General features: G+C 34.4%; 2 protein-coding genes across 3 annotated transcripts; both read right to left on the reverse strand.

Annotated features, from left to right (window-relative positions):
* Window positions 1-109: 109 nt before the first annotated feature.
* Window positions 110-8966, reverse strand: LOC149731669 (calcium-activated chloride channel regulator 4-like). The gene is made up of 22 exons (XM_089884509.1): window positions 8538-8966; window positions 8012-8149; window positions 7712-7862; window positions 7337-7463; window positions 6891-7080; window positions 6418-6663; window positions 5909-6130; window positions 5456-5569; window positions 5152-5331; window positions 4595-4846; window positions 4130-4297; window positions 3879-3981; window positions 3600-3679; window positions 3308-3404; window positions 2846-2969; window positions 2497-2636; window positions 2013-2196; window positions 1549-1723; window positions 1138-1264; window positions 781-852; window positions 507-596; window positions 110-250 (listed from the first exon to the last, which is right to left on the reverse strand). The coding sequence occupies exons 1-22, from the start codon at window positions 8691-8693 to the stop codon at window positions 159-161; spliced, it is 3228 nt and encodes a 1075-aa protein (XP_089740635.1). The 5' UTR covers window positions 8694-8966; the 3' UTR covers window positions 110-158.
* Window positions 8967-9258: 292 nt separating this feature from the next.
* LOC149731670 (calcium-activated chloride channel regulator 3A-1-like) lies at window positions 9259-18868 on the reverse strand. Of its 2 annotated transcripts, none has more exons than XM_089884507.1 (23): window positions 18656-18868; window positions 18293-18430; window positions 17900-18053; window positions 17487-17613; window positions 17044-17230; window positions 16499-16747; window positions 15996-16217; window positions 15653-15751; window positions 15118-15297; window positions 14733-14984; window positions 14176-14343; window positions 13832-13934; window positions 13482-13561; window positions 12998-13088; window positions 12630-12753; window positions 12369-12508; window positions 11834-12017; window positions 11260-11434; window positions 10865-10991; window positions 10563-10619; window positions 10196-10261; window positions 9835-9924; window positions 9259-9525 (listed from the first exon to the last, which is right to left on the reverse strand). In XM_089884507.1, exons 1-23 carry the CDS (start codon window positions 18809-18811, stop codon window positions 9434-9436), a joined length of 3261 nt encoding a protein of 1086 aa, XP_089740633.1. In that variant the 5' UTR covers window positions 18812-18868; the 3' UTR covers window positions 9259-9433. The 2 variants fall into 2 exon arrangements, with proteins under 2 accessions (XP_089740633.1, XP_089740632.1); XM_089884506.1 differs by having other exon boundaries at window positions 15118-15300.
* Window positions 18869-19138: the final 270 nt, after the last annotated feature.

Consider the following 19138-nt stretch of genomic DNA (forward strand, 5'->3'; position numbering starts at 1 on the left):
GTAATAAAGTGAAAAATATTTCACCCACTTACGACACCCGACAAACAGTTTATCATTTTAAAGACTGTACTATATTTGTACTTTAATTTCATTTTTTATTATATATTTTCCACCGATTAAAGAAGTAATAATTAGTGAATCTGCACAATAAAATTGATTTAACATCCAGGAACATTATACGGCCAGTCGCAGTAGCCCATTGTTGGGTTGAACACGAGACCAGATGGGCAAGACATCGTGTAGAGGATTCCTAAAGATATAAATATTGTCAATATTATTTTACACAAGAAGAGCTGAAAATATTATTTGACATTGTGCCTGGTAGTAAAAGTAACAGAATGTAAAAAAATATGAATTGTTGTAATAAAATTACCATTTTTATACCAGTTTAGTCGAAAAAAAAAAGATCAATACGCATTATGCCTGGTAGCAGAAGTAATAATTTTTCGTAATTTGAAATTTCAGGAAATTTCGTGATTTGAAAAATGTAACAGCAAGATATTTACCATTGCTACAGTGGTAGAATAGTGAGCAGTCGTCAGGATCCGCAAATGCTATTTCTGTCAAGGATTGCCCCTTGCTGTCTTTACACGATGCTGCAATGTTCAAGAATAATTTAATAGGCGTGTTTATTCGACTCAGTCGTGTGGCGGGGCAATGATAGTTGACAGTTGGTATACCACAGGTGTTCTGTTTTACACCTCATGCCCACTTACAAGTAACTTTGATTGGTCATATTTTAGAGAAATTACAAACAAAGAATCGATAATATATAATTACCAGATGATGGTTGCAGTGGAGCTACATTTTCGGTTGCTGTTGTTGTTTGGCCAGGTTGGGGAGTCTGGCTCACTGAGGATGCAAAATAATTGCTTGTAATAATAATAACTTTTATTTGTTTTTTTTCGATTCTGGTAGCAAAACTTAAAAAATATTTACAACGAAAATACAGGATATACTCTCAAAATGACAGTGGGTAAAACACTCTCACAGTTAAAAACATGTTAACTTTTGAATAAAAAATATGCGTGGTCGTTACAAATAACAGAGTAGAGCCGTGCTCAATACTCAAATACTGTGCCATGGCGCGAACATATAAATTTTATATCACCAAACAATAAACAAATTTTCTTTCACCTGTTGAAGAAGGAAACACGACGTTTGAACATTCAGGAACATGCTCAGGGAAATCACACACAGATAGATTTGGATTGAACACGGTTCCAGACTGACATTCTAACACCACAAGCTTACCGTTGCTGCACTGGTAAATGAGAATACAAACATTTTAATATGGGATTGATATGTATAAGGGAATAATCAGCAATACATATACTTATGGAATTAATATAGAAGGCTGGGTAAAGATGAGACATGGGGTAAGATGGGATACCTTTTCACTTTCTATTGGTACCGATTTGTTGGTAGATGAACCAAAATGCCGAAAAAAGTGAGGCAAAAGCGGTCACTGTTATTAAATATTCACATTCAGTGTTATACAAATGCAACAGTTTTAATAGTTGAAAAAAATAATAAAAATAAGATCACCTGGTAAAAGTGTAGACAGTCTCCAGGTTTTTCAAATGGTTCCCCACTGATTGGTTTTCCATATTTGTCCACACAAGATTGTGGTGGGGGGGCAAGAAAGAGATTCATCATTGCTACGTTAGAAACATCAGCAGTGTTGCCAGATGTGTCGGTTGCTCGCATTGCAAACCCAACTCTAAATTTATTGAAAATTGAAATTAATGTAATCTATTACTCATAAAGTTACATACTTGGTATATCCTAAGTGGGCACGCGGTGTATGAAACAAAACACCTGTGTTATAATGACTGTCCTTGCTCCATCACGCAAGGATAAATAAGTTACCTACATCAATTCACCCACAAACTTACATACATCAATTCAACCACTAAGTTACATACATGATACAGTTCCCTTCAATGATATAGCCTACATATGGTTGCATAAAATAAAACTGTTGCAACTTAACTTAATTATATACTTACATAACCATGTCTTCATTTGGAATATTTTGTATATTAATGACAAAACGTTCAATAGAATCAGCAGCACCAGGATTTGTTAAATCTCCCTCAATTACATCAATAGTTTTGACTTCATATCCAGATTGAAAAGATGTTACCAGATCACTTGCACTTTCATAAAGATATCGGATTTCATATTTGCTTGCTGTTAAAGAAATATGTATGATGTCATTTGGAAGTCGTTTATTACAGGCTCAACATTTGTATGGGGGTTCGACAATGACACCATTGTGGACGTATCTGTCCTTGGGCAAGACATTTAACACCATTGTCAGCCATACACAGAAATCACTATCCACAAAGTTACATATGTGGTAACTCAAAAGAAAGAACGAAGTGTATAAAACAGATGCCCGCCACGCAGGGATAAATAAGTTATATTTATTCGCTCATTTATACACCATAAAAGTATTTCTGTTTTATAATTAGTTTAACTTCCTCCCACCTCGGCCAGAGTCATAATCATCACCAGGAGCTGTGAAAGTCAAAACGATTCCTTTATTTGGTTGCAAAGCATCAAGTTGTGTTGCTTTCAGATCAATGACTTTACTTGGTGGGAAATGATCAAAATTTGAACCAGGTGGGCTAGAAATTGACAATATTTTAGCTGGCCTATTAATACGGCAGTACTTTAACAAATTTGGTTATTTATGTTGTTACCACAAGTATGAAACAGGTCATAGTGCTGGACAATATTTTAGCAACAAATCTTTTACTATAAATTTACTGCTTAAATAACTTAAATTTGTTTCAGATAAACTTTAAAAAAGTAAAAACATTATTCCGATACATACGGGTTGTATGAGAAACCTCCTGGCGATACAACTCGTGAAAATGCTTCAATCTCGTTTACATTTGTTCCTTCAGATTTATGTAGGTTTGGATCGGTAAGTCCGTTCGGATTCGGTACCACTGTGCCTGGAGTACAAAGTAAGTATTAGTAAATTTTAAAAAGATTATTGCATACACAAATTGAACTCAATTTACTGAATCTGGAGTGCAAACTAAAAGTAATATATTTTAAAGTAAATAATCTGGGAAGTAAACTAAAAGTAATATATTTTAAAGTAAATAGCACAATTGGTTGAATATAAAAAAACAAAGTCTTCTTTATAAAAACACTTTTAACCAAAAGTAAGTTTTACCAAGTGTTGTTTTATTGCTATGTCCTATCTTTTTGTTTGTTAATCTTTAATATTTGCTCCCGTAATCAATTGACACACAGGTTAATATATTATTATGATATTCAAACTAACCATCAGGTTGGGCATATCCAGGGTTATACGCAGCAGCTGAACGTTTTCTTTTCCTGCTCAGAACCGTTCTTCCGTCACCTTCCCCGGTTACTGTAATCTGGAAGCAGAGAATATAATTGTGTTAATATATTAATTGATTCTCATTTTGTAACTTTTTGGTATTAATTTTTATGCCCAAGGTGTTTTAATAACTCTCATTTTGCTGCTAATACCCTTCTCTTAAATGTTTTAATAATTTGTTCTTTGCAATCATTATAGAAAAGATAAAATAATTTTATGTTAACTACCCTACCTGAACTGAGTAGCGCCCAGCATCAGTGAATTTGGTAAAATACTTGGAATAAATTCCATCCGAAGCTCTTACATCTGGTGCTGTATATAAAACATACTTTAATATTACACACTTCATGATGTTGGTTCAATATCCTGCATGAAGTTGAATGTAACTATTTATCCCCTTGCTATAACCTGGGTGTTCTGTTTCATACACCCCTTGCCATGTGATTCAAATAAGACATAATAAACATTAAAACAATTTAACATGTGTTTGAATTGTTTTGAGCCAACATACCAGATCCAGTATCTTCCAATCTTAAAGTTTTGACTCTGCCTTCAGTTGAAGTGATTCTGGCATCTACAGTGGCTCCTGTTATAGGTTCATATCCTTGCATTACCTGGGAATGTAATTAATAATAATATTCTTATTCTTACAAATCATTTCAAATTGATCTCACCATTACATAAACAACAGTTTTTTTTTAATTTTAAATATAAAAATATGATTTTTGGCAAAACCTTGTAGGAGTATTTACATTAATTCACCTTAGCATAAACAACAAGAGCTTGTCCACCAGCAGAAATATCTGTGCTTGAAATTCCTGACTCAGCTATTATTGGTTCTGTATCTTCACTTGATGCCATTGAAGTTACCATAACACTCACTATTTGGGAATGTGAAGATGTCTCAATGCTGTAGCGCCATTTCCCTGCCTGTTTAAAATGTCACATTTGTTACCATTACTGTATGACAATGATACCTTTCACTATGTTGGTGTATGTCTAGCATATGTAAGCGCAAGACGGGAGCATATAACATTAGCCGAGCTGTCAAGAAAAGATTTCCCAACCATTAAAGCCCTTGTCCAATATCCTATGACATCCCTGGCTGAGGCACCTCACATATTTATAATAGGATGTGCATAGACAATGTAGGAACTGCCCTAAATTTTAGGCCCATGGTGTGACATGCTGCAGGACCCCGCCTTTATAGAACATAATAGGTTTTACCGTGGCAGTTAAAAATTTGAAAGTTGTTGTCATGAGGTTTGTATCTGTTGTTATCACTGATGTATCATAGCATGTTGATCCTGGCTCACTGCAATAAATTTCCCCGTCTGGACTTGTCAGTTGGAAGGAGGGTGGCACGTCAATGCTGGACCATGAGAATGAGAACACAGTGTTTTTGCCAATGGTGGAATCAATACTGAATCTTCCATGAGCATCATCGTGACGGTTTAATGAATATGTGTTGCCGTAAACCTGAGGAAAAATGAATGACTTTATTTTGTCTCTCTGGTCACGATAATGAAGGTAGAATAATATACAAACGCGAAAAGATGGAATTAAACTACAGTGGTTATAACACGCTTATGGTTAAAACAGAAATACAAAATTTTAAAATAAAAATAGACGTGACTGTTACACTTTAAAAAGATTTAATTAGAAAGGAAACAATACATGACTTCACACAGTAACAATTATCAGTTTAATATCTTTAAAAGTAAACCAACAAAATATCTCATGATATTAAAATACTGAATCCATTATGTGTATAGTTAAATTACCTGGTATGTGTTTGTATAGAGATTTCCATCTGAAGATTCAGCAAGTTGTTTAAAAGTTTCTTTTAATCCAGTTACATCACTCACATCATTATAATACATAGTGCCTTTGGTGTCTTCTGTAAGTTGTTGCAATGCTCCATTACCAGATGCTCCGAAAAAGATAGAATCGACAACAACATGCTATTAAAACAATGATACATTTTAACTAAAAACAAAATTTAGTTTTTATCAGCCTGGTATAAAAATTGTTAATTTAAAAATGAGTTCATAAATATTTTATTTTAAACATCTTTCAAAATCTTACCGCTTCTATAGCATTATCACGAACATCATTTACATAAGGTGAGTAATTCTCTTCTCCATCAGTTAACACAATGAGTTGGCCTCCTGCTGGATCTCTACCTTGATTAGAAAGAACCTAAACAACATAATGTACTTTTTTATCTAAATTAATAATGCAGTATGTACTGTAACGTGTTTATCCTCTCGTGGCGGGACAACAACAGTCGATACAACAGGGGTGTTCTGTTTCATACACCTTGTATCCGTTTATCAGTGTAACATTTTAAAATTATTTCTTATATACTGTGGCTGACAATTAAGACAATCCATTAAATTAGAGGCAGGCAGCTAATTGCTGTGCGGAGGCGCTAAAAATAAAAATAAATGTAAAACTTGGCTATGAAATAGCATTATTATTGGTAACATTAATAAATATTTGATTGTATCTGAAATTACAATAGGATGAACATGTTACCTCTATGCCATTCAATATACCACAGCCTATGCACGTGCTTCCATCAGGTTGACCAGGCAATCTAGATGCCAAATATTCTCGATCAGCCTTATTTTCTATTGATACCAATTGTGAGAGGGTGGTAGCAGTATAAGAGAACTCTACAATTCCTGCTTCAGCTCCTTTAGGGATGTATGTCATAATGAAATCAGTAGCTGCTTGCATCATGTATTCATAATTGGACTGTAGAAATATTATCATAGTGTTTCAGAAATAATGAGATCAACGAAAGTAATCTTTCTATGTGAACAAGTTTTTTTGAAATATTAAAAAAAAATCCAACAAACACTTTCTTACAAAAGGTATATTTTGCCTAAAACGGCATCACCAGTCTCTTATTCAAGTGTGTTTTTTTTCAAAGCACTTGATTGTTACTGGTGTTTTTTTACAAGAATCATCCAACTTCATTAGCACTAGATCAGGGCTCGATCTACAGAATTTGTTATAATTGTACAATGATGCATACATACCCCAGACATGCTTCCAGAAGTATCCAACACCAAAACATATCTGTTTGTTGGTTGTTGTCGAACATTAATTGTTGGAAGAATATTTTCTAATGTTGGATTTGGATGATTGACAGCATTGAAATCCCTGGATGCGATCATGATTTCCCATACACTTCTTTGGTCGCAAAGTCTGTTGTGTTCATTCGGTGCCTCCTTGTTGTGCAAGTTGGTTGGGTCATTTGTATCATTGTGGCAGAAATCAACGACCTGTACAAGAATATGAAGTAAGATGAACCCAGATAGGCAGTGTTGTGAATGAATGTTTTATACACTTCGTGCCTGCTTACAAGTCACCACGTATTAAACTTAAATATCCATGGCAGGGCACCAATAGTCATTATTAATATTATTTTTCATACTTCCCCAGTTACAAGTCACCACATTTCAGCTTTGTAGGTGATGTATTTTAACCCACCATGAAGATGCAGAATCACCTGGTCTATAAACTGATGCGACAGGAGAGAAGCACTTAAGTCATCTGGTTGGCCGAGTTCACTAAATGGGAAGAACAAGCAACCCTCTAATGGGAGGAAATTGTTGTTTGGATCTGAGGTACAGTGCTCCAGTTGGTTACCATTAGCCGGGTTGGGGTAACGTGTCACTCCACCAAGGGCCAATGGGCATCTGTAGTTAATATTTACAGTGAATGCACAATGCGAGTAATATTTACAGGATACAATTATATTACTGCAGTTTTAACAAGCAACAAGGGCACCATGATAGGCGCAAGTCCTTGGACATGACACTTAGGAAGGTCAACCCAAAGTTACATACATGGTAACTGGCCATGTAAGGAGAAATCAAACATATATTCATAACCATAGAGTTAGTTTACCAAAACAGAGTAAACAAGATAATTAATTTATTGAAAGTATTTTACCTTGTAGCTTCCATGTATGGTTGACCACCTCCTCTGTTGCTATAATAGAAAGGAGCATATCCCTCTGATGCATATTCATCATATACACCCCATCTTAAGTGAGCCCATTCGTGAACAAGAGCCTTGCCTGTGCGTTGTTGAGTTCAAAGTATAATAATTACTGTAAGTCTTAAAAAGGCATTCTAGAAATCAATTTTTTTTTAAATTTTTTTAAGGACTAATATTTTGTCTTCTATACAGTGAAACAGCATCATGGTTTAGATTTTTAGAATATTTTTACCCACTGTATCACAGCGACAAGCTGTAGTATTGATATTGAAAAATATGTATCGTTTTAGTTTAATTATTGCTAATGATTAAAGACAAAACCCTCACCTTTGTTTCCATAGTTTTGTTCATAGCCTGCTTGACTTAAGAAATTTGGTGTCAAATGAATGTACTCTCCTGGGTCTCCACATTGTTGATATTGGATTGTGTATGGAGTGTCCATGTATTGTGGGTTGGGGTCAGCTACTATTATATCGGCCTAGAACAAAAATAAATCAATCTTTAATATATAATTTTCTTATTGAGTTGCAATATATTGTACAACCTGAATTTGAACAATACACTTATGGTTGTTAAAATTTTCAGCCATATTTGTTTTCAGCCACAAATTATGTATTTTATTTTCACCTTATTATATACTTGACCATGTGTTGCTTGTGTATAACTCCCTGTCCATGTAGAAGGCACAAGGATGGTTACTTCACCAAAGTAAGCTCGGTTCTTGGTGGCTGACCATAATATTGGGGAAGCTTCATTCAATAAGGTCTGGAATAAAGTTTTGAAGTATTAAAGATTGGTGTGTAATTGAATTGAGAAAAATAAAGCAGCCAAGTAAAATACTTGTTTGTCCTTGTATGGTGGGGGAAATGAAATTTGTTATAACAGAGGTGTTTTGTTTCATACACCTCGTGCCTGCGCATGAGTTACCATGCATGTAGCTTATTTTTACTCTTTGTAAGTGATTACCTATTATTTAGAATACTGGGTAGTAGCAATTAGCGCTAAGTGTCCTGCCAAAAAACACATATGCCCACAATGGTAGCAGAATCAAGCCTTGAACCCAGAACCCCTGGGTTAGAAGCAAGTGCGCTAATCATTTTGCCACAATGTATTAATTAATTTAAACTTCAATGCTTATTAATTAGTTGTCCACCTTAATATTATCAACCAGACTTGCATCCTCTGGTATAGAAGGGTTGATTGCAACAACAATTCCTTCATAACCGTTATTCACTAAATTAACTTCACTAAATACCCCGTATACACTCACTGCTACAGAAAGCAGTAGGAATAGCTTACATAAATACATAGTGACTTCAAATAATTAATATATAAAATCCTGAGCTGACTTATATACAATGCATAACTCCAAACATTGTGTTGTAGTTTATAAATAGCTGTTTTGTAGAGTGAATGTGAATCCACCATCTGTACCTTACTTTTAATGTATTTATTTTGATACTTAAAAGCTTTTGAAGAGTTCTACAAACACTTGCAGCTACCATAACCTCGTATATGAGGCCACACCTGTTGTTGTGTTATATTATGTCTATGTGTTATTGATAGACTAGATGGTTATCAAACATCTTGAAGAGCAACACAAACAAAATTTCTATTTCTGTACTTGGGACACACTTATTTTAAACCACAAGTGTTTTCTATGGCAAGTACTTGCAAATATTAATTAGACTTTGTAACTCTTTCACAAAAATATTTATTATTTTATTTGAATTAGGGCGGAGCAAGCCTTTGCAAGTTTATGTTAAATGCAAAAAAACTAATTTAAAGGCAATTAGTGTTTAACGATTAAATAGCTTAAATGATTTATTAATAAAAAATAAAAATGACTGACTTTAATCTCAGAGTTAATTGAATAAGTTGCATGATATTTTATTATTCAAACAGACATCCTAAATATATAAATTAATCACAAGAAACATAAAATTAGCAAAGGCCATCTGTATAAACATTAAAAATACATTAATCAAAGTTAAAGAAATCTGATTAAAAATAATGGAATTATCTTATGAATTGATTTGAATTAATTGATTAACAGCCTGGAACATTGACAGGCCAGTCACAATATTCATGGATTGGGTTGAATACCAGACCAGCAGGACATGCCATGGAGTATAAGTAGCCTGTGATATTAAAAGAGTTTTAGATATAATTTAAAAATAAATTTGTAAAAAATAATAACTAATTTTTAAATCTTATAGCACTTCCAAAAAATTATGATGCTTGTTAAAGTTTTAATGTCATATTCAGGTAGCTATTAACAGAGTAATAATACTCTAATTTGCAGCACATACTGACAATCATTCCAAATATAATGACAAATCCATAAGTCTTATAAAGAAGTCAACCTATCTATTCAATAACACACATATACTATTTTAAAATCGTAGTATATTATATTATCATATATATATAAGTAACAACCCCCTTACCATTGCTGCATTGATAATAATGTGAACAATCTGCTGAATTAGCAAAAGGTGGTCCAGTGATAGGTTTACCATTTCCATCTATGCAAGTTACTGTTGAACAATAAGGTTTTAGGTATTTTGCATGTAGATAGACAACAAAAATAAATGTAACTTATTTATCCTTGTTTCATACAGCTCATGTCGAAGTTACCATGTGTGTAAGTTTGTGGGTGATTATTATTTTAATGTTTGGCTGACAATACATACAAAACCATAAAAAAACAATTGAATAACTTCCGAGGGTTATATACAAAGGTAGCAGCTTCGATTCCTGCTCTTAAAACTTGTGCTTGTGTAATATTATTATATTAATGTGGCTTACCAGGTGTGGGGGTTGGTGGGTCACCACTTCCTTCATTAGTTGTTGTTGCGGGTATTGTTGTAGTTTCTGTAATGTAATATAATAAAAGTTGTAAAATTATGGTACCATTAAGGTTTTGGGCAACATTGTATCCCAAGGGTTTTAAATTCTATTTAGATGAGGTCCTATGGCGACATGCCTATGGCCACACTCGGGGCCATTACCATAAATAAGCATATGATATATTTTATTTGAAGAAGGACCAACCGCAAGACACGGCATAACAAATTATGGGTCATTACCCGAACATAAGTATTGGCCTATGCCCCAAATATTCAAAGAATACTGGAGTTTAATCTTATAGTATATTTATATTGTGATAGTTTACCAGCAGGTGGGAAACCACTTCCTTCATTAGTTGTTGTTGGTGCAAGGGTAGGAGGTTCTGTAAACAATATAAAATTAAATTTTAAATTTTAAAACAAAAATTGCTGTTGGTAATTAAATAGCCATGTCTAATGATAATAGACCTTAAGGAAAAATTTCAAATCACATTTTTTAAAATAAAAAATTTCACTTCAAATTTTTTTATGATCCAGAAACGTTACATCATACATTTAGAATAAAAAAATTGACACCATACTTTTTCAGTTCAAAATGTAAACAACATTACTTTAATTACCAATTCACCTGTAACTGGAGGTACAACTGATCCACCACATTGTGGGACATTATATGGGTAATCGCACACAGATATAGTGGGGTTGAACACCGTACCATCTTGGCAGGAGAGGATTGACAGCTCGCCGTTGGAGCACTGCATTAAAATTCTATGTAAACATGTAGAAATAAAACAAAGAAAAATTACAATTCCACTGTAACATGTAGCCAATTTACCACTGGAATAAAAATTATGTGCTATTAGTAAAGAAATCTTCAATGTGACAGATTGGGCAAATTTTTTTGTAATGTATATAACAAGATGAATCAAGTACGAATGGCAAGACGACTCAGTTAATGAGGTTTTATATAAAAAAGCAAAAAGCACAAATTTAAAAAAAAAGAAAAAAACTAAAAATATACACCTGGTAAAAGTGTAGACAGTCTCCAGGTTTCTCAAATGGTTCCCCACTGATTGGTTTTCCATATTTGTCCACACAAGATTGTGGTGGGGGGGCAAGAAAGAGATTCATCATTGCTACATTAGAAACAGCAGCAGTGTTGCCAGATGTGTCGGTTGCTCGCATTGCAAACCCAACTCTATGTACAACAACATTATTTGTAAATATCAAATTGACATCACTGTGCCATTAAGAGAAGTAACCATAGCCATTACATCTCAACAATTATTTGAACTATTACAGTTTGTCCAGCACTGTGGTGCAATGTTTGTCTGCTTTTAGCTAAGAGGATACAGTTCGATGCTGTTACCATTGTGGTCTATATGTCTATGTGCAAGACACTTAGCGGCAATGGCTCCAACCCTGTGGTCACTAATGCGCTGTATAAATTGTCAGCCATTCATCACAAAAAAATAAAAACACCCAGAAATAATCGCCCACAAAGTTATTTATGCGGTAACTCGTAAAACTGTTGTTGCCCCTGCCACGCTATTTTAAACAAATACATTCAATTAATCCAAGTATAAATACCACTCACGTCACCAGATCTTTATCAGGGAGATCATTAAGTTTGATGACAAAACGTTCAATAGAGTCAGCAACATCAGGATTTGTTAAATCTCCCTCAATTACATCAATAGTTTTGACTTCATATCCAGATTGAAAAGATGTTACCAGATCACTCGCACTTTCATAAAGATATCGGATTTCATATTTGCTTGCTGTTGAAAAAATATGTATGATGTAGGCTACTTCTCCAAAATAAAAACTTATTTGATTTAAATGTTTTTCAACAACTAAATTTCTGGCAAAAGTTTAGTTATGATGTTAGGAAAACTTTGAAGGTCTTAGGAAAATCTTGAAGGTCTTAGGAAAACTTTGAAGGTCAAAAGATCAGGTCCCATGACCTGCCTTGTTATAGGACATTATACATATAGAACATAGAATGTGCATATGCAATGTTGGGGTAAAGAGCCTACTCTGGCCTAATTTCCTGGCCCCATGGCCTGATTTACTATAGGATCTCACATATATAGGGTAGAACAGCATATAGGTCTATATCCACTACCCACCTGTACCAGAGTCATAATCATCACCAGGAGCTGTGAAAGTCAAAACGATTCCTTTATTTGGTTGCAAAGCATCAAGTTGCGTTGCTTTCAGATCAATAACTTTACTTGGTGGGAAATTATCAAAATTTGAACCAGATGGACTAGAAATAGAAAATATTTTAGCTGGCCTATTATTATAGAAACAGGTTTCTAACAATTGCGAAGATCAAAAAACCTTAAAAAATTAGTACTAAAATCGTATAACATTAGTCCTATACATACGGGTTGTATGAGAAACCTCCTGGCGATACAACTCGTGAAAATGCTTCAATCTCGTTCACATTTGTTCCTTCAGATTTATGTAGGTTTGGATCGGTGAGTCCGTTCGGATTCGGTACAACTGTGCCTGAAATGAAGGACGGTTACATTTAGCTTTACATGGTGGAGCAACAACACTCGTTGCAACATGAGTGTTCTATTCGGATCCTAAGCCCTAAAAGTTCCGTACGTTATGTAAGTAAAATATAAGTATTTGAAAAAAAATATTAAGATATGTATTCTGTTTTTATTCTATATGAATGAGGTAACAGTGAGAGGACTTCGGATTTAGGCCAGATTTCATTTTAAAGTAAGAATTACCACTATCTTACCATCTTGTTCTACATATCCTGGGTTGTAAGCAGAAGCCGAATGTTTCCCCTTTCTACTTATAATTGTCCCGTCTCTACCAGATACTGTGATCTATAACATAATTAACATAGCATGGTTTGTGTTTATCCCTTCATTACTATATAACAAAAGTCACATTTAATTACAAGAGCAAAAGTTTTGCTGGTAATTCCGAAAAGATAGGAATAAACAACAAGAGTCAATATAACATACATAAGATGAAATAAATAAAAAAGCATTAGTTACCAATAGTGGCTGTTAAACCCTATGAATCATTTTTTCTGTATGGCTGGACAACCTAGACAACTTATTATGATCACTAGATTGGATAAATAGTCCTTAAGTGTCTAGCACAAGGAACACATACATTCTAACAGTGTAAGCAATTTTTTATCCATGTGGCCAAAGGCAAACAAGCTAACCACTGTAGCACTGCGCTGACTAATTAAGATAGTTTCAACAAACCTGCACAGAGTATCTTCCACTGTCAGTGAACTTTGTGAAATATTTTGAATAAATTCCGTCGAACGCACGAACGTCAGGTGCTGCGGTATATGAATAAATGTTACATCTTTGCATGGTCGGCCGTTGACAGTCATTTTAACACAGGTGTTTTGTTTCATACATTTTGTGCCAGCTTACAATCTCGTATGTAACTTATTTATTCCACAATTGCATGGAAGCAACAGTTAATATATAACACGGGTGTTCTGTTACATACACCACGTGCCGGTTACAAGTTACAACGTATGTAACTTTGTGGGTGAATATACTTTTGGACATTTTCAAAAAGTTCTTATTAGCAACCAACATACCAGATCCAGTATCTGCCAATCGTAAAGTGGTGATTGTGCCTCTAGTTGAAGTGATTGTAGCATCTACAATGGCTCCTATTATGGGTTCATATCCTTGCATTACCTGGAAATGTAATTAATAGTTATCTGGTGATTTTCAAAACAAATGGGATCTTCGACACACAGCATCCCTTTATGATTCCAACGTTTCCAGGTAATGCAATTACATCCCACAATTACATCCCATAGTTTCACTTTTGTAATTTTATTCACATCTTTGCAACAGCATGTACAATACTTTTTAATCTAGCTTTGAAAACAACAATAATAATGTTTTAGTTACAATTCAATGCATATAAATTCACCTTAGCATAAACAACAAGAGCTTGTCCACCAGCAGAAATATCAGTGCTTGAAATTCCTGACTCAGCTATTATTGGTTCTGTATCTTCACTTGATGCCATTGAAGTTACCATAACACTCACTGTTTGTGAGGCTGAAGTGGTATGAATGGTGTATAACCATTTGCCAGTCTGTAACAAAAGACATTGTGGATTATATGTATATGTTGTCGCCAGGTGTGTTAAAAGTGATCTTAGAAATTGTTCTTCTTGTGATCTTAAAGGACTTAATGTTTTGTCTGCCAAACTGCAGAATATTATTAGGGTTTGTTGTTAGGAAACATATGCCAACAATGGTGGCAGCCTCTAGTTTTGATTCCATATCCTCTGGGCTACTGCATGACATACCAGGTGACCCAAGATTTAGAGAACAGTTGGGCAATTTCCCAAACATTGTGTATGTACATTCAATTTATATGGGTGAGGTCATACAGCGAGGCAAGTCATGTTAGCTGAGATTTAGGTCAGAGTTAACTATAACCCCAACATAATAGATTTATTAATAACAAAATAACGCATACCAGTGCCGTTTTGAATACAAAGGAAGCAGTTCGTAAACCAGCATCCACAGAAACAACAGAAGAAACGTAACAACCAGCTTTAGTATTGGAGCAATATAATGAATTATCTGGACTTCTAACATCAAAGGTTGGAGCTGGCCCACTACCCGACCATGAAAATGAGAACACACTGTTCTTGCCAATGGTAGAATCAATAGTAAAGGATCCAGATTCAGTATCATGTAGAGATAACGTGTGTGTTCTGCCATAAACCTGCAATTGTTAAATTTGGTGGGGAATAATTAGTTATTTATCCTATGGGGCAACGACAGTCGGTGTAATATGGGTGTTCTGTTTTATTTGGACAATCCAAAAAAACTATGTTATGACAAATTAAATTCCTTACCTGGTATGTTTTTGTATACAAATTCCCATCAGAAGATTCAGCAAGTTGTTTAAAAGTTTCTTTCAACCCAGTTATATCAGATACATCATTATAATACATGATGCCCTCGGTGTCTTCTGTAAGTTGCTGTAGATCAAGGTTGCCAGAAGGCCCAAAGAAAATAGAATCCACAACAACATTCTGCTGTTGAATAAAATGACATATTTAAAAATATAACAGATGCACAGGATGGTTGTACAGTTTCAGTTGTTTTTAAACTTGAAATAAAGATTGAAGGCAACTTATTTATCAACGTGTGGCGAGGGGACAGCAGTCGTTATAGCAGGGGTGTTTACACCTCATGCACGCTGTTAACACAGATGTAACTTTGTGGGTGATTGTTTTTCTATATATCTTACAAATTTAGACAACCCATGTGTTAAAGAATCATGAACATGGATAAAGCAATTGCTGTTAATGATCTTGCCAAAGGACACATATGCCTACAATGGTAGCAGCATTGAGTCTTTAACCCAGCACTTCTAAACTATCTTACCTTTGCCAACACTTCATCTCTCACACTGTTAACAAACGGTGGTGTTGTTTCTCCACCATCTGTTAACACAATAAGATGACCTGCCCTATTACCAAGCACCTGAAAAAATAAAATATAAAAATATTATAACCCAAAGGCAGCAAACTTTTTAAAATGCAGGATAGGCAGGGATAGTTGGCCACAGATTTCTGTGGACAAATCTAACTTATTGGTTGTAATGTTTACTGATTAATATAGTATAAAAAATTCCAGGGGATGTCTGCCCACCCTGCAACCCCAGATTTGGTACCTATGTTTGAAACACTATCCACATACCATGTAGTAATAAATACAAACATATTACCTTAATTCCTTGTTCAATACCACAGCCTATGCAAGTTCCTCCAGATGGTGGTTCGGGCAAATGGTCTTTCAAATAATTCCTTTCAGCAATACCATTTATCATTACTAACCACGACAGTGTGGAAGCCTCGGATTCAAATTCCACAATCCCCACCTCTGCTGACAAAGGGACATATGTCATGATGAAGTCAGTTGCAGCTTGCATCATGTTTTCATATCTGGACTGTAAAAAATAATTTACAGAATCATTATTTACATTCTTTTACTCTTGCTACATAATGTTATAGAGACTTTTTGGCTCCTTTGATGAAAAAAGCTATTACTCCAATATCTGAATTGCTAAATGGAGTTTTTACCTTTTAATTCCACTATGCAATAGATTAGTTATTTTATTATTTTCAGGTGTTTTTGCTCTATAAATTGTTTAACAAATTGCTATTGCTACAAAACCCCTGAGGTGCAAATTCTTGATTTATAAAATTTCAAACAAGTTAATGTATTTACCCCAGACATGCTTCCAGAAGTATCCAACACCAAAACATATCTATTCGGTGGTTGTTGCCGAACATTGATTTTTGGAAGTATATTTTTACGTGATGAATCTGGACCGTTGTTTCCTTGTTTGAAATCACTGGACGCCTTCATGACCTCCCATACACTTCTTTGGTCACAAAGTCTGTTGTGTTCATTCGGTGCCTCCTTGTTGTGCAAGTTGGTTGGGTCATTTGTATCATTGTGGCAGAAATCAACGACCTGTGTAAGAGAAAAGCTGTAAACTTATTTTTAGATGCCAATCTTGTGGTTCCGGCCAGGGCTTAGTGATTAGGCATCTGCATCGTAAGCAGAAGGTTCTGGTTTTGATGCTCATTACAGCTACTAACAGGTTAGTAATGGGTTAAAACTATCAACGATACAGAAGAATCATCCACAAAGTCACAAACATAGTATAAAAAAATAAATCCCATTCATTCACACGTATGTATATATATGATCCCAACTCCTGTGAACCTCACCCATACAATCCTATGGTAATGCATAATGATACATACCTGATCCATGTACTGGAATGCCATAAGAGATGCACTGAGGTCTGCTGGTTGACCTTCTTTGCTTTTAGGGAAGAATATACACCCCTCTTCAGGCAAGAAGTTGTTTTCAGGGTTTGAGGTGCAAAACTCAAACTTGCCGCTGAGTGGGTCGAGATACAACATCATTCCAGCAACAGATAATGGACATCTGTATTAAACACACATATATTGGGATAGTGGTTGCCTGTCTATAGCTGAATGAATATAGGTTCGAGACTCAACACTGCTATTATTGTGTTCGTATGTGTGTCTTTGGACAAGAAACCTAATGACAAATCCTAGTGATGTCTCATTGCATGGCAGACAAAACCTCAGTCCTTTAACAACACAAATCAAACATTCCCCGAAATATATTATACAAACAGTTTGGTAACTATTAACCAGCTATAAATTATAGTGTTCACCTTGTAGCTTCCAAGGTTGGTTGAGCATATTGTGTGCTGCTATAATAGAATGGATCATATCCCTCTGATGCATATTCATCATAAATACCCCATCTTAAGTGAGCCCATTCATGAACAAGAGCCTTGCCTATGTGGTATTGAGTTCGAAGTATGGTAATTACATTGAAAACCATAAATATATGTTTTTGTTTTAACATTATCTATTATTTTAAAAGTGGTATGTTTTAATTGACAAGTAATTTTTCATTTGTAAAGGATGGCAAAGATCAAATTATTTAAACACTAAAGAGAAGGGAACTAGAAGCAAAACTACAATCGTTAAATCACACTAGAGGTAAACGCTATTTTGATGGAACCACTATGGATGAAAGGTATGGAAAAGTAGCCAGAGCAAAATTTGTTTGTTCATTTACCTTTACTTCCATAATTTTCAACAAAATCATTTTTTTCGTTTATAAAATTTGGTGTCAAATGAATGTACTCTCCTGGGTCTCCACATTGTTGATATTGAATTGTGTATGGAGTGTCCATGTATTGTGGGTTGGGGTCAGCTACTATTATATCTGCCTAGAATAAAATGGTATAGGGTCAGTTATATAAATATTATATGATTTTACCAAGAAATAGACAATAAATCGTAAGAAAAGATAAAGAAAGTGGAGTATACAAAAATACTTCAAACTAGTTGATTTTCTGTGAGGCACAGTCAACCGCTACAATATATTGCATAAAATAAACAATACAATTTAAATTAAAATATACAAAAACAGGGATTTTCAATAATTATTCAAATCTTAAGTCTTCACCTTATTATATACTTGACCATGTGTTGCTTGTGTATAACTCCCTGTCCATGTAGAAGGCACAAGGATGGTTACTTCACCAAAGTAAGCTCGGTTCTTGGTGGCTGACCATAATATTGGGGAAGCTTCATTCAATAAGGCCTGGAATAAAGTTTAGAAATATTAAAGATTGGTTTGTAATTGAATTGAGACATCCCAAATTATTTTTTATCTCTTCGAATACATTAACGAAGATCAGATTAATTGAAACAGCGAAGAGAAGAAAATTAGCAGAACGACACAGTTCTTAATATTATAAATATATATGTTCTATTCTATATAGATGAGATATTTAAGCCACAGTTGGCGCACTACCATAATACTTACTTTTATATTATTAATTAAGTCTTGATCTTCAGGTATAGAAGGATTGATTGCGACAACAATCCCTTTGTATTTATTCCCCACCAATGTAACATCATCAAAAGCTGCATGGATAGATGTAACTGATAAAAAGAGAAACAAAGTTTGAACAGATAACATGTTAACTGGGTAGTTTCAAACAGAATATTTCTACATATGAGAGTCCATAACTGATGCAGTTCAGGTATTTATACCTGGTTTAAATTAGAGTAAGTGTAATGTTTGTATAAATTTGAATTTAATAAATTAAACTTCAGACTTGTGTATTGAGCTAACAGAATAACTGTGTGGGTGATGATCATAAATTAGGTTTTATTAGTTTTATTACTTTGGTGATATAGTCATGACTTTAGAGATATATATCAGGCCAAACATAAGGTCTTTATTATTTAATTTTTTTTTGGTTATTCGTAACCAAATTACCTTTTGTATGCTAGAAATTAATTA

Source organism: Ciona robusta, chromosome 9 (assembly GCF_009617815.1).
Source record: "Ciona robusta chromosome 9, ASM961781v2".
Taxonomy (NCBI): Eukaryota; Metazoa; Chordata; class Ascidiacea; order Phlebobranchia; family Cionidae; genus Ciona; species Ciona robusta.

Bases quoted from the DNA above. Each gene is read 5' to 3' on its own strand.
- LOC149731669 (XM_089884509.1), bottom strand. From the start codon at position 8,693: ATGTATTTATGTAAGCTATTCCTACTGCTTTCTGTAGCAGTGAGTGTA. The intron at 2,197-2,496 runs GTGGGAGGAAGT...TTTCTTTAACAG, and splicing joins TGATTATGACTCTGGCCGAG to CAAGCAAATATGAAATCCGA. The intron at 251-506 runs GTAAATATCTTG...TTATATCTTTAG, and splicing joins ATTCTACCACTGTAGCAATG to GAATCCTCTACACGATGTCT.
- LOC149731670 (XM_089884506.1), bottom strand. From the start codon at position 18,811: ATGTTATCTGTTCAAACTTTGTTTCTCTTTTTATCAGTTACATCTATC. The intron at 12,754-12,997 runs GTAAGATAGTGG...CCTTCATTTCAG, and splicing joins AGGATATGTAGAACAAGATG to GCACAGTTGTACCGAATCCG. The intron at 9,526-9,834 runs GTAAGGGGGTTG...TTAATATCACAG, and splicing joins TTATTATCAATGCAGCAATG to GCTACTTATACTCCATGGCA.